This window comes from Rhipicephalus microplus, chromosome 3, assembly GCF_043290135.1.
Source record: "Rhipicephalus microplus isolate Deutch F79 chromosome 3, USDA_Rmic, whole genome shotgun sequence".
Classification (NCBI taxonomy): domain Eukaryota; kingdom Metazoa; phylum Arthropoda; class Arachnida; order Ixodida; family Ixodidae; genus Rhipicephalus; species Rhipicephalus microplus.
The window spans coordinates 115,879,478-115,894,696 of NC_134702.1; the positions used below are offsets into that span (position 1 = coordinate 115,879,478).

Here is a 15,219-nt window from a genome sequence, read left to right on the forward strand (position 1 = left end):
TGCTCATCCTTAAAGGCCTTGGCATCATGAAATGGTTGGTACAGTGATGCGATGTAGGTGTCGAGTTGTCGAAGTTGTCCGCGTCACATTCCGTCGTTGGAAGCGGTAGTCGCGAAAGACAATTTGCATCAGCGTGTCGTCGGCCGCTTTTATAGGAAACCCTGAAGTCGTATTCTTGTAGACGAAGTGCCCAGCGCGCCAGCCGACCAGATGGGTCACGCAGATTGACCAACCAGCAGAGAACATGATGGTCTGTCATGACGGTAAAGGGGCGTCCGTACAGGTAGGACCGGAAGCGCTGCACTGCGAAGACTACTGCAAGGCATTCTTGCTCTGTGACTGTGTAGTTAGGCTCGGACTTGCTGAGTGAGCGACTTGCATACGCTACGACGTGTTCTTGGTTATCCAAGCGCTGAACCAGGACAGCACCTACACCAGTACCGCTGGCGTCTGTGTGAAGCTCAGTGGGAGCCAGAGGATTGAAGTGTCGAAGAATCGGAGTAGACGTCAAAAGAAATTCAACTCCGAAAAAGCAGACTCACACTCAGGGGTCCAGTCAAGCTGCGCAGCTTTCTGAAGCAGACACGTGAGCGGGTATGTGATATTGGCAAAGCCAGGAATAAATAGGCGAAAATATGAACAAAGCCTCAAAAAGCTGCGGAGTTCTTTCACCGAGTGAGGTTGCTTGAATGCTTCCACTGCGGCCGTCTTGGCGGGATCTGGTCGTATGCCTTCTTTGTCTACTAAGTGTTCAAGGACGAGTGTTTGGCACTCTCCAAAACGACATTTCTTTGAGTTAAGCACCAAGCGACCTTTGCTTAGGCAGTCCAGCACGAGGCCGAGGCACGTGTTGTGCTCACAAAAGGTGAGCCCAAAAATTACAACGTCGTCCAAGTAACACATACACACTTCCCAGTTCAATCGACGCAGAATGTTGTCCATAAAGCGCTCAAAAGTTGCAGGTGCGTTGCAGAGTCCAAACGGCATCACAATAAATTCAAATAGTCCATGTTGTAACAAATGCCGTTTTTGCCTTGTCTTCCTCGTGCATTAGAATCTGCCAGTAGCCTGACCTCAAATCCACAGCCGAAAAATAAGAGGCCGATGACAGACAGTCGATAGCATCATCAATCCGCGGGAGTGGGTATACGTCTTTTATAGGGATGGCGTTGAGATGGTGGTAGTCAACACAAAATCGCCATGTCCCATCCTTCTTCTTCACTAAAATTATTGGAGCGGCCCACGGACTACATGATTCTTGAATTACATTTTTCTTGAGCATCTCTCAAACCTGTTCATTGATCACTGCACGCTCCGAAGGTGATACACGATATGGTTTCTGCCGGAGAGGTCTGTGGGATGTCGTGTCGATTTGGTGCTTTATACGAGAAGCAGGAAATGACGGTGGATCGTGCTGAGCGAAATCAAATACTCCGGCATGTTTGCGCAGAATACTCGCCAGTTCAATACGTTCCTTGGGGCTGAGTGACTTTTCAATCATAGCCATAATGGCATGCAGAATATCGCAATGGGTCATATCCGGGCAATCGCTGCTTTCTTAGAGGATGGCAAGCGAAAATACTTGATGTTCACGAATCTCTGCAAGTTTCCGACCCTCCGGAAGCACTGTTGGTTCATCAGAGCAGTTAATCACCCATAAACCAGTGTGCCCTTGCGCAACCAATAGCGTGCAGTAAGGTATTAAAACTGTCTTCTTTATGACACTGAGATGCACGGGCTCCACATTTGCGTCAAATGTTTTCTCGCTTGCAGGTGAACAGACAACAGGGACACATTTCGCAGACAATGGCGGCACATTAGAGTCCCCGGAAACGCAAAGAGCACTTTCCTGACAGGGCGAGTTTTCTATAAACGCAACTGGGATATCAGAATATACTGTAATTTGTCCTGTGCGACAATTGACAGTGGCACCACATAGCTTCAAGAAATCGAGTCCCAGAATAATGTCATGCGTAGTATGAGGGAGAACAGCAAACTCTGCAACAAAGTTCTTGCAAGCCAAACTAACAGTCACAGTGCAGACACCAACAGGTTGTAACACCTCTCCGCTCACTCCACGAAACGTATCAGGACGGTTCCAACAAAACATAACTTTTCGCCCAAGAAGGCTGGTGAAAACTAAACTCATCACTGGCATCATTTCACCTGTGTCCACCAACGCCATTGTTGGTACACCATCGATAAGCACTCGAACCTTATTTATAAACATGGAAGCTAATGGAGGTATATCTGTTGAAATTGAAGACTGTCTGGCGACCTCACCTCCACCGGCCGCGCCGGCTAGTTTTCCGTAGGAGGCTTGGAGTGGCGGCGCCGATGAGATGGTGATCGGTTGGCGCGAGGGGCAGGCGGTGGTGTCACACTGCGGTCAGAGGCCGGAGATTGGTTTTGTAGTGGTCCTGAAATTTTATAAGACGCGCTTTCCGGAAATTTCGGTGCTCGGGTAACGCCGGAACGGTTATAACTCGGTGATCGGTCAGTCCTTGGCGGCTGCCGGTAGTTGAAATACCTGGCAATGTGGCCTTCGAAGCCACAGTTGTAGCAGACGTGTAGAGGACGCCCACCGAACAAATACGGAGACCACTCAGATGTGAAGGGTTGGTGACGACCTTGCTGAGCAGGGGCAGCCCACCTCTGTGTGGTGGGGCCGTGATGAAGGCGTTGGCCATAGCGCTGGTCGGCCGCTAATGAGTCACGATGTGGCCGCGGATTTCCAGTTTCGCTGATGTCTGCCATACATACCGATAGTGGCAAAGGAGCTAATGGCGCCGCCGTGTAGTGGGGTGGATTGGTAGGAGGATAAGGAATGGTCTTGTCAACCCCAATACCTTGTCGCTGCAGCTCTTTACGCACTATTGCCCGAATGGTAGCGGCAAGGTCGGTGGGCGGGCTCACGTCGACGCTGGCGACAGTTGTCACATTTGCCAGCCTACCGAATTTCGGGGCCATGCGGCGAGTCTTCAGTTTTTCAAACGTGTGGCAGTGCTGTTGGACGTCGGAGACAGAGGTGAGGTCATCCCTGCCTATTGATCTCGGCCGTCTACGAGAGGGAATAAAACCCTCTAGTAGACGTAACAATATTACTATCCCGCACGATATTGCCGAGGAAGACGCACAAATTAGGCAACGAATGAATAAGCACCCCATTCCTGGCACAGTCATGGTTTAAGGATGACTACTTAGCCGGGCTTTGGGACAAACATGAACACGTGTTGCGATTTGCTGTTAAAGTATTGATTAGGCTGGTCGTTATTCTAATTTTTACGTACAAATTTTGCAATGGTCCAAAATAAATATAAATTAGAGATCAGCACTACTTTTTGCCCGGCTCTATGATTTTATTATGTTCTTGCTCTGTAAAATTTGCCATCATCATCCCAGACCTACTAGGCTAAGCTTGAACACTTGTGAATCAGTAAGAAATACTGTGTCCTATATTGAAGAGTACCCAACTACAGACCCATTTTAAAAACTTTAACCTGCTTTTCTCAATAGCGTCATTCTCAATATCAAAAAGAAGAATGTTACTCACGATGTTTTTCGTATTTGACGATCTTCGAGGCCAGCTGATTATTATGGCTGCTGGGCTTGCCACCATACCAGCGGAGCAACTTTGCGTAATAATCCTGGTTAAAGCTGTCTGGGTAGTTGGTGCGACCTTTCAACCAACTTCTTTCTTCGCCGCTGAAACGAAGCTGCCAGAAAATTAGAAAAAAAAGAGGTTTAGGGTGCGACACTTTGTTAAATACTACATATCTCATCATTTGGTGAATTACAAGGGAAATGTTTTACGCTGCACAGAGCACACGTGTTTTGCGCATTGACAATATATTAAGATGCACAGCATTTCAGGGTCTTGCAGTTGTACGCTGTCGCTACCGCTTCTCGTCGTCTGGCATCGTGTAAGCAAAACCATGCACAACGTACTGTTAAGGGCTCGAGGTCGATGGCATGTACGGCGGGTTTCTTTACGGTAGCTGGCACCCCGCCATTGTCTACATAGCCGATGCTCACCAGTGAGGAGACGCGTTTTGAAGTGACTGAACGAACGTTTATTTACATGACAGTTGAAAGATGAAAGTGTACAGAGATTCAGCAAAGAATCAGCTATGTACAAAGATTCCACTCATGATTCAGCTTGTCATTGAGCTATTATTTACAAAATTTTCTGGCTTTTATAGCCGGTTGATTTTTTACACGGCAGTCCGGAGAAGGCGGTGACCACTGTTGCGGCGAATCCGGGGGCGTGATGTCTCAGTGGTCCACCAACCAGAAAAGGTGCAGCAATTGGGCCACTCGTGAGTAGAAGAACGTGGGTGAACATGTACAATAGTAATCACGAGTGCACCACACAATGACGCACTCGGCCCACGCCTTGAAGGCACCGCAGGGTGAGGAGGTAGAGTCAGAAGAGGTAAAGTTGAGCTCCTCCTGGAGTGATGAGTGCGGCGAGTTGGGCAGGTTGGTAACGATGCATGACTAAGAAATCTTAGCGCCACAGAACGGAAACAAAAGAAAGAAACGTAGACAACACGAGCGCTAACTTCAAACCAAGTTTATTAGGAAACACACATGAATATATACGAACTCAAATCACAGAAATCTCACGCCTACTTTTTTACACATATATTGTTATACAACGTCATACAAAAACAAAAAATGTAATATCAGGAAATAAACAGGTAAACGCGCATGTGTAAATGGAACCAAGAAAACTTAGAAAAAAACTTAACAGCCCCCCGAAAAACCCTACAAACGAAAAATGTGACACCAACTGCGCATGCTTACCTCGGTGAAACTATGAAAACGTGCTCATTAGGAATGAAAATTCTTTATCGTGAAGGAGTACAGACGGATGACTCACGCACTTCTCGCCACGTTTTCGGATGAAGCAGGCCTCAACTAATTCTCGGGTTAACTGCTCTCTGTGACGGAATAGCACAGCTGTTTGATCGAACATTGGAGTACAGCCACACTGACGGCAATGTAATGCCAAGTGGGATGTCGGTGTGCCTTTCAAAGAGCTGTGGTGCTCGCGTAGACGGATATTGAGACACCGCCCAGGATATTGAGACACCGCCCGTTTTTCATAGTTTCACCGAGGTAAGCATGCGCAGTTGGTGTCACATTTTTCGTTTGTAGGGTTTTTCGGGGGGCTGTTAAGTTTTTTTCTAAGTTTTCTTGGTTCCATTTACACATGCGCGTTTACCTGTTTATTTCCTGATATTACATTTTTTGTTTTTGTATGACGTTGTATAACAATATATGTGTAAAAAAGTAGGCGTGAGATTTCTGTGATTTGAGTTCGTATATATTCATGTGTGTTTCCTAATAAACTTGGTTTGAAGTTAGCGCTCGTGTTGTCTACGTTTCTTTCTTTTGTTTCCGTTCTGTGGCGCTAAGATTTCTTAGTCTCCTCCTGGAGGATGGCCGCTGAGACGAACGTCAGCAGCGGCCCTCGACTGCTTTCAGCTACAGGCTTCTAGAACTCTCTCGAACGTGGCAGTCCAAACGTTCGGTCCCTGAAAACGGCTTCTTCGACGCGTTTCCACGTTTCCGGGCTGTCGGTACTTTTGTGGCAATTCGCATCAGTGACGACAGCTGAGTCGGGAGGTTGACTCTCAGAGAATTGCCACAGTGGCACCGTCCCACGCTATTCCAGCCCGTTCGACAAAAGGGTTGTCTTGCGAAGCTTTCGTTGAGACCCGACCACTCCCTGGAACCTTTACAGGATGTCATATAGCTGACTGGGCGCCGATGGGGTTGAAAGCATCCTAGCAGACTGGCTTGCGCGCCATGGCGTCTGCCTAGATGAACTGCTGGGCCAAACGTAACTGTACCCAGATGCAATGAATTAATTATAGTAGGGCAGCAAAACAGGAAAGTAATAGTGGAGGAGTGAGGAAAAGGAGTGGATAAGGCAAAGCAGAGCATATTAGCCTATAGCTCCACGTTGGCGAATTGATGTGTAACACATTAAGTGTATAGCATAGTCACGCACCGCAAATTAGCAGCCGAAAAGGAACGTCAGGCTGCGAACCGGAAGAATGTGGGGAGAAAGAAAGGTGAGACCATTTATGTAGGTTGTGAAAAAAGGTAAACCGTGTATTGCTTAGCCATGTATAGTGTGGTGTGGAAAAAACGAGGGAAGGGAAAAAGAAGAAAAGGAGGAACAAGAGTGTGAAAATGTTTTTGCACGTGTCAGGGCGTTCTGTTCAGTTATGCTCTTGTTTTGTCAGGATGATCTTTTGATTAGTTATGTCAGGCTTTTATTTACTGTATATTTCAGCCTATCCTGAGCTACCTTGGCACTCGTTGTTTTTTTATTGTGCCGTCAGCGTTTATTGAAACCCGAACAGCGGCAAGCCTAAGAGATGTATAGTGCGCGCCATCTAGTTATTACTATTGACAGGCGCACGCATTCTTTGTGGCAGGTCTGTGCATATATAGTTCATGGTGAAAACTGGACGACGTGCACTATACCATTCCGAAGATTTGCCACTATTCGGGTTTGATTTAACACCAACATTACTTGCAGAGTATCCAAAGGGTGCTAACTGTTCCGATTGCGGACCCTCCGGAGTAGAGCATTAGCTCGGGTGGTCGGAAAAACAATGACTAAAATTACCACCTACGAACATGTTCTGACCTTGCTTGTGTGCACCTCACTCCAGCTTCTAAAGCGGAATATTGACTTGCATAAATTAGCAAGTATTTATGCGTTTCTCTGCGTGGCTTTGAGGTAAATAACTTAGCCAGCCACGCGAAATGGCTTTGTAGCATTGAAGTTGTGCACAAGCCTGCATGCAGCGAGTCCGTCGGCTCGTCTGTCTACCTCTCAAAACGCCCTCCCGCACCGTTAAAGAAAAAACGCAAGGAGCACGCAAATATGTTCAGTGACCTTCATTTCGGGCCCAACAAGGTCAAGCACGTACGAGACAGTGGTAAAATAACTGACACCTTTTGAAGCACACAAGAGTTTGTGTTGCGTACTTGAATCCTAGCTCAAGAAAGGCCACTTGAGAAATATAGTAGTGACTTGAAATATCAGGAAGCACAACGTAACTTTCTGGCATTGCAAGAATTGATAATAAGGGAAAGAGTGTTGTTTGCTTCGCACTATCCAAAACCATGCGAGAAAATGCTAGAAATCAGTTGGCGGTACAAAAATCAGAGAAAACATGCAGGGTGGTGGATAGGGTAGCACAGTGAAACTAAGTATGACTTAAAAGGGAGAAAGTGCACATGCGGTCTCAAAGCATCGACATGAAATCTACCCCCCCCCTCGCCCCCCCTCCAAAAAAAGAAGAAACAAAAGCGAAAGAAAGTTGCTGTTGCAGGTGCAACCACTTTCACATACGCAAACACTCACCAGTCTTTACAAAGAAGGGTTCGTTGTGTCACAAGCCTAATCATTTTGCGAATTGCTGTGCATCAGACCCCGCAAGCGACGTTCGCAAAGGGCAAGGAGAGGACTTTCACATCCTCGAGATCCCCACGGCAAGGCTCCAGAGCGATACGGTGGTTAAGCTCAAGTTAACAAGCATGATATCCAGTTTATAGTTAACACCACATCGCAAGCGAGCTTGTTCTCCTTGTCCATTTGCTGAAACTACGCGTAGCAAATATGTTGAAGCCGATGAACTCGGCCCTGCTGTCATATAGTGGTGTCACCAAGTTGTGTTTGGGAACCTGTACGCAAGCAGTAAGCTCTCAGAATATTACTAATTCGGTCACGCTTTTAGTTCTGAAAAATCATCGGTAGGCTATTCTCGAACTTGAGGCAAGTGAATCTCTGTTACTAGTCAAGAGGACACAAAGCGTCTTAGACATTTCTTAAAATTACGCAGAACAGCATGCGTTGTCACGAGCTAGATGTCCTGGTCATTCAATACCATTTGTCTAATTCCTGATCATAAAGCTCAATATTTCAAACTTGACCTAATCCATCATTTGCACAACAACGCATTATAACTCCGTTCAACCTGTCGCATTTTCTTGAGGAATGGAGAATGATATCTATATGCCCGCTACAAGAAATCGAAATATCATAAAGAAAAGTGATAATTTACCAATGATGAAGGCTATTGTTTCAAAAATGCAACATCCTAGGCGCGTACCTTACTCGAATGAATAGCTTTACTAGACCAGAGCAGTAAACAAAGCTCGAACAAGTACTGTGGAAGGAATATCCGACCTCGATATACCATATGCCACCTGTCTCTGTCATGCTCTATTTCAAAAAAAGTTCTTTGAAAGAAAAAGTATAGACTTTGAGAAATAACGACGCAAGCACTGTGACATACCTGGCTCATGAAATTACACCATTTTCAAAACTTGCTTGTGAGCCATTGACAGACGTGAATGCCCTTGGGATAAACTTGAAGACAATAATACACGACTGCATTGCCAATTTTTTCCCATTAAAACTAGGAAAACAAGAAAATACAACCAATAGGTAACGCGTCAAGTAATACATGCCAAATGAAACGTCAAAAGGTGACGTCGTTCCTTGAAAAAGACAAAGTCAATCAGTCCAGAAATTTAAACTAATGAGCGCCAAACGAGAGCTGAAACTAAAGCGGAACGAGTCTCGAAAACAATACAATGATACCCTCTCACCTTAGTTTCAAAAACTGGTGCAAAGAAGTTTTGAGATCACTTTCGTGCGCGTACCACTTTAATGCCGCAACGTCCTCAGGACGAAAATGTTGTTCAAGCTGATGCAGTCAACAAATATTTTCCGTTTGTATTTATTACAGACAACGGGTTTCTTTCCCCAGCTGCTTTGCAGGATCGAGCATGCATCTACTTACCATATCTGATTCGAAAATCTTGAACCTTCTACTCGGAATAGATGCGAAAAATTCTAGCGGTCCTGATAATGTTGCAAACCAATTTCCGAAAAAATACGCAGAATACTGCAGCCGACACGATCGCATCATTTATCACATGTCAGTTTCAACTGCGCGTGTGCCAAATGACTAGAGGAAAGCAAAGGTAATACCACGTCATAAACCAGGTGACATGAACGCTTCTTCTAACTACCGAACCATTTCTCTTATCAGTACATCATGCAAGATCCTAATACATATAATATTGAAACACGGCACTGTAAATCTTGAAGAAAACCACGTACTAACATCTAGCCAGCATGGGTTTAGACGCGGGATGTCAACCGCAACGCAGTTCACTGAAGTTGTTCACGATCTTGCACGGGTGATTGACGATCGCGGCCATAAAGGAAATGTATTCCTAGATTTCAGCAAAGCGCTTGATCGTATTTGGCACAGCAAGGTAATTGCAAAACTAGAAGCAATCATTGGCAGTTTCAGCATTTCTGCTTGAATTGGTAATTTTTTCTCCTAGCGTTCGCAATTTGTCTTTCTCAATAAAACATTATCCAATATTGTTTCAATCTCCTCTAGTGTGCGACAAGGTTAGGTCTTAGGACGACTTTCATTTTATATATATAATATTGACATTGTTACTGACGTGCAATGCGACATAAAGCTTTTCGCGGATGACTGTGTTATGTATGAAGAAATAAAATGTTATGAAGACTACGTCCCTCTAAACAGACAACTTAACGTAATGAAAACATGGCGTGAACAATAGCGAATGCCTATCAACCCTATAGCGAATCCGTGTCAATGACGGTGTCAACAAAAAAAACACTGTAGAGTTTGCCTACTCATTTAATGGCACTAAACCTTGAAGTTTATAAACACAAGTATCAAGGACTAACGCTGACATCTGACCTCAAGTGAAAGAAACATTTTGCCAACATCTCAAAAACCACCCGTACGTTGTTCTTCCTTAAAAGGTCGCTCAAGTCTTCTCCCAGTCACATCACACTACAAAGTTATACAACCTTTGTGTGGCCAGTGCTGGAATCCGCTAGCACTGTTTGGTTCCCCACAATGTTACCAACGTACCCCAACTAAAAAAGTCTGAGAAAAAGCGATACGATTCATTGACAACAAATACAATTCCACTGATTCACCAACTAAACTTAGATTCTTTCAGACCACACATTTGCAGAAGGAGCAAAATAAGCTAGCTTAAAGCTTATGCACAGCATTCTGCATCATCGCTTTAACACAATTTTTTCAATTTACATCACCTTTTCTAGGTCCCGTATATCACGCAATCGACACAATAAAATGCTAGCTGAATACTTCTTTAACTCTGACATATTCCAATATTCATTTTTCCCTACTGCAGTTAGGAAGGTGAACCTTGACCCAACAACTGCAAACATTCAATCACCGTCAACCTTCTGTGGTGCGATAGAAAATATGCATTAAACACGAAAAAGAAACGATTTATGTTTACGCACATTTTTCTACCATTGTTTACATGATTGTTTATGTTACAATACGTTTTGGTAGTGTTATTATTGCGTTGTAAATACTAATGTTGTACTGAAGAAAAACATGATTTAAATGTACACTATGCATTTTAGACATCTCTACCCTACCCTATTTTTATATACGATACACAATTGTGGTCTGTAACGTGCTGTCTTTTTTTCCTTGTGTTATGCTTGCTCACATTGTGTCAGTATGTCTACCAGTCTTGGTCTCCGTGTGAGACTGGCAGTATTGACACAAATAAATAAATAAAAAAATAAATATTATGAGTATTATATGACGTGCTTTATGTACAACGTCTACGCCGCAAAAAAAGTTTGCTCACCTCAATAACTCGTTTTTTATTGGTGAATAGGTAGTCCTGTGGTTGAAAGTAAAGTATGGCTGGCACTCCCAAGTCCAGCGAACATCTTACAATCATATCAATTGGATCCACTAATTGAATTCTTGTCTCGTTGTGGATATCAAGGTTCATGTTTCTCATCCACGTCACCAGATCCTCAGCCTTCAAATATATATGAAGTAAAAGTGCATGTAATTGATGAGATAAAAGCGCACAAAATCAACAATAAGGTTAACGTTGTGATTTTTTTATTTACTAAATTTCCCTTTTAGCCTTCTATGAGCTACAAAATGTTATGCTTTCAAAAAGACTATAACTAGGCATGTAAAATGAACACCGTTGCCTACATACTGAAGAAGTAAGTGAGCAAATAGGATGGCCTGTCTGCCGTGAATTCCTTTTCCGAATATACGCTACTTTTCACCAGGCACTGCAATGGAATGAAATGAAGTAGTGGTGGACGAAATGGCCGAGAACTCCAACTAAAATGATAAAGAAGATATTTCCAACAAACTTCATGCATCGCGCTAATATAATTCATTCAAATTGGTCAGCAAAGTTTTGCTTTGCGGCATCTCATGGCCGCATACGCACCGCATAATAAAGGGGTGGTATTCAGACGTACACTATACTTCAACGGGGGAAGGGGTTTGTTGGCGCACAGGATGGGATCATCAGGTTGCTGATGTTAAGAGCTGTTGATTTTGAAACATGCAATTCTGTTGAAACATGCAACTCTACCTGTGACACTTTTTGTATGCAACAACATAAACGAACAATGTAAACATGACAAACTGGGCGTGTCAGTGCTGGATATTGGAAGCGTAAGACTGGACGACGGTAAGCATCAAAAGGAACAGTACACACAAATGGAGCGCCATTGTGTGCGTACTGTACTTTTTGTCTGCTGGCATCATCACGCCTTGCACTTTGAATAGGACTACCACGATCAGCAATAGATTATCTATCTATCTATCTATCTATCTATCTATCTATCTATCTATCTATCTATCTATCTATTTATCTATATATCTAGTTATCTATTTATCTATCCATCTATCTATCTATCTATCCATCTATCTATCTATCTATCTATCTATCTATCTATCTATCTATTTATCAATCTTTCCGAATGGCTTCTACTTTGGACTGTCAATCGAGGACCCCATTTTGCACGTTCAGCATTACAAGCTGGGCGGGATCTCCGTCATAAGAACCAGAGATTTGAGCTCACAAAAGCCTTCAGCAACATTGCCCATTATCTGTTTTTGAGTACCTGCATCAACACAGTTTGTGTGGGCGAACTCACTCCTATGTCCGAGTTTTTTTTTAACACGAGAGGACAGCAGAGGTCAGCGTTGAGCTCTGCTGAGCTCTGTTGAGTGTTTTCAACTTGAGCTCAAAAACACTCAATTTAGGCAGTCGAGGTACTCCTCAAAAGTAAGCTTTAGCTCATCTTCTCTTTAATTTTCGGGATATAGGATTGTCATTGCTGTTGTCTCACACTTTAAATCTCAAACACAGCACCAATGCCTATGACGTCATCATTAGGTAACCAAAGGGAGCTGTGCATACACAGAAAATTCTACAGCAGGCGGTACGGATAATTGAAGCTTGCGTCAGACGTCAAGGGCTTTAATGCTTGCCTCAGAAGTGCATATTGCTCACCCTTCGGGAGAAGCACAAAAAGCAAGATTTTTTCACCCCCCTCCCAACTTTCCCCTCCAGGATAAGCGTCTTAGCGCGAAATAAACCAATAGCAAAAGCCTCTATGATAAGGATGCTCAGCCTTTATAAACAGAATGTTATTATGACCAGGACATGCCGACATTTGAACGTAGTGCCCTCTTTCGTCTGCGACAGCGGTGGCCGGTCGCAACTGTATGCAAGATAGACAAAAAATTATTACTGCCCACAAGAAAGCTGGTTACCAGAAAGGACCACGCTTATATGTAGCAGAGACCCACTGCCACATTTGTTAAATTGACAATATAGCACTACAAACCATGTGGCTTTCTAGAGTGTTTATCATTTAAAATTGAGACCACTTGTGTTTCCAATCTGGGGCTGTTAAATTGACCCGAGAACCCATAACCTTAGTAGTTCAATAGTGTAATTTAACCACAATGCCCCAGTTCTTAGCTGGTCAAAGTAAAGAGAGCAAAAAACAAATAGAGAGTAAATGATGAGCATAAGACGTGCGCTGTCTAGTATCGTTTGCTCTGCATTCGTTTTTTTTTTTTTGCTGTTTTCCACGACCAGCTATGATTCGTTACCAACTTTCTCAGTTTTTAATGCTACTTAGTGCCTCAGCCTGTTTCTGCTACATATACCTGGGAGTTCTTTTTGATAACTGTAGCTTCTTTTTCGTAAGATAGAAAACTTTCGGTTTATTTTCTATTCGGTTGTGGCAACATGCTGTTGCTTCCGCCAAGCTATGGCACACGTAAAAATGTCCTGAAATCCTGGCTATTGCTAATAAACACTCAGTAGCTTGGAAGATGTCTCACTAGAAACACTCAGGCGAATACACATGTTTCCTAAAAAGTACCTTGGTATGAAACAACCACTCTCTGGCTCTTTTATGACTTTGGTTCAGAAATATATAAATATTACCTGTTTATCTGGCAAGTAGATGGGGGATACCATTAGGCAGCTTCGAAGAGACATTTTCGCCCTGGGACTCAACAGTACGTTAGAGGAGATGGTGGAGACCCATCTGACCACGCAGTACGGAAGGAAATTGTGAATACCAGCCAGAAAACGGCATGTGTTGCAACCCTACAATATCTCACAAAACCAACATATCCATTCAAAGAGCGTGTCTAAAATAAAGTTTGTATACCCCACGTACAGAAAGAATCGATTATAGTCCAAGCACGAGTGAGGAAGGTTGAATTGTCACAATAAAACCAGCACAACAATTCGAGGCTGACGTCTATTGTGCCGTACATAATTTGCGTGTCATCATTATCATGTTTGCGCCTGGCATTCGTGCTCGTTGTCCATTGAAGCCATGAAATACTAAAATTGGTATACGGGATGTTTGCAAAACTGCAACGAGGGCGCTGCAGTTTCGTAGTCATATTTTACGTGACGTGCATGTTTTCATTATCGTGTTGGACGTGTAATTTATTTTCGTCGTCAATCACGTCACCTGATAGCGAATTTGGTATGTGAAGCTTGCGAAACAACCGCGAGGGCATCATGAGCGTGGCATGTTGTCACGCTCCTATATGACACGCATGTCAGGAATATCATGTTTGCACCAGTCACATGCCTTCGTCAGCGATTTACGTCACGTAATACCAAATATGATATATATGAAGCTAGCGAAACGATCACGAGCACATCATGGACGTGCAAAGCAGTGATGTTTTACATGACACGCATGTCATGATTATCATGTTTGCGCCAGACATATAACTTTATCTTCTATCCACGTCACGTAATACCGAATTCGGTATGTGTGAAGCTAGCGAACCAACCGCGTGGGCATCATGAGTGTGGAATGTTGTCATCTTTTTACATGACACGCATGTCATGATTTCCACATGAGGAAAATCATGATGAAACCATGCAGCCATGTCACACCGTGCCAGATTTTCGATATGTCACGCGTACAAAACTACTACATCAGCAGCAAGACCTTGGCATGTGAATCATAACATTAATGAAACGCATATCACGATTTTGATGTTTTGATTAGTAACTTATGATTGTGATGCAGTCATGTTATACCATACGAATTTTTTGTACAGATTCCGTTATTCAAATGGCCATGATAGCTAAAAGTTGTTGGCGACTAGATAGATAGATAGACAAATAGATAGATAGATAGATAGATAGATAGATAGATAGATAGATAGATAGATAGATAGATAGATAGATAGATAGATAGATAGATAGATAGATAGATAGATAGATAGATAGATAGATAGATAGATAGATAGATAGATAGATAGATAGATAGATAGATAGATAGATAGATAGATAGATAGATAGATAGATAGATAGATAGATAGATATGGTTAAACTCACCGAACTTTGCTAAGAAATGTTTCGCATTTCTGAATTTCCCCATTCCTAGAAATATAAAACTAAGGCCTCCTATCACACGAAATTGCGGATGGAAAAGAAAAGGCCAAGGCTCCGAAAAAACGCTTTCAAAGCAATCAAAAAACGGATTATGTTGACATGACCGAGATCCACAGACACCTGGATTTTTCGGGCACCGTGGTGAACTATAGAAGGCGACGCATTATCAGGAGCGTCAATCGAAACTAATGCACAGGAGGTAGAAGATGCGGTCGTCGCATTAGCCTTTGCCAAGATTACCGACACAGACGTCAGCAGTTATCTGAATCGGTTGTTCGCAATTACTACACTACTGAGCGTATTTGTGCAAAAGTTGATATATTCTTAATTAGAACACTCAATATCACGCCAAGTTTTTTGGTCATGAGCCTACTTCTTACT

General features: G+C 43.3%; 1 protein-coding gene across 5 annotated transcripts in view; it reads right to left on the reverse strand.

Moving 5' to 3' along the window:
- LOC142803886 (neprilysin-1-like) overlaps positions 1–15,219 on the reverse strand; it is a 62,331-nt gene that overhangs the window by 20,489 nt on the left and 26,623 nt on the right. For all 5 annotated transcript variants that reach the window (XM_075890155.1, XM_075890158.1, XM_075890156.1 and 2 more), the window contains 2 exons: positions 10,723–10,902; positions 3,554–3,716 (listed from right to left, as the gene is read on the reverse strand). In XM_075890155.1, the coding sequence (XP_075746270.1) occupies positions 3,554–3,716; positions 10,723–10,902 (343 nt within the window). The remainder of the gene's footprint in view (positions 1–3,553; positions 3,717–10,722; positions 10,903–15,219) is intronic.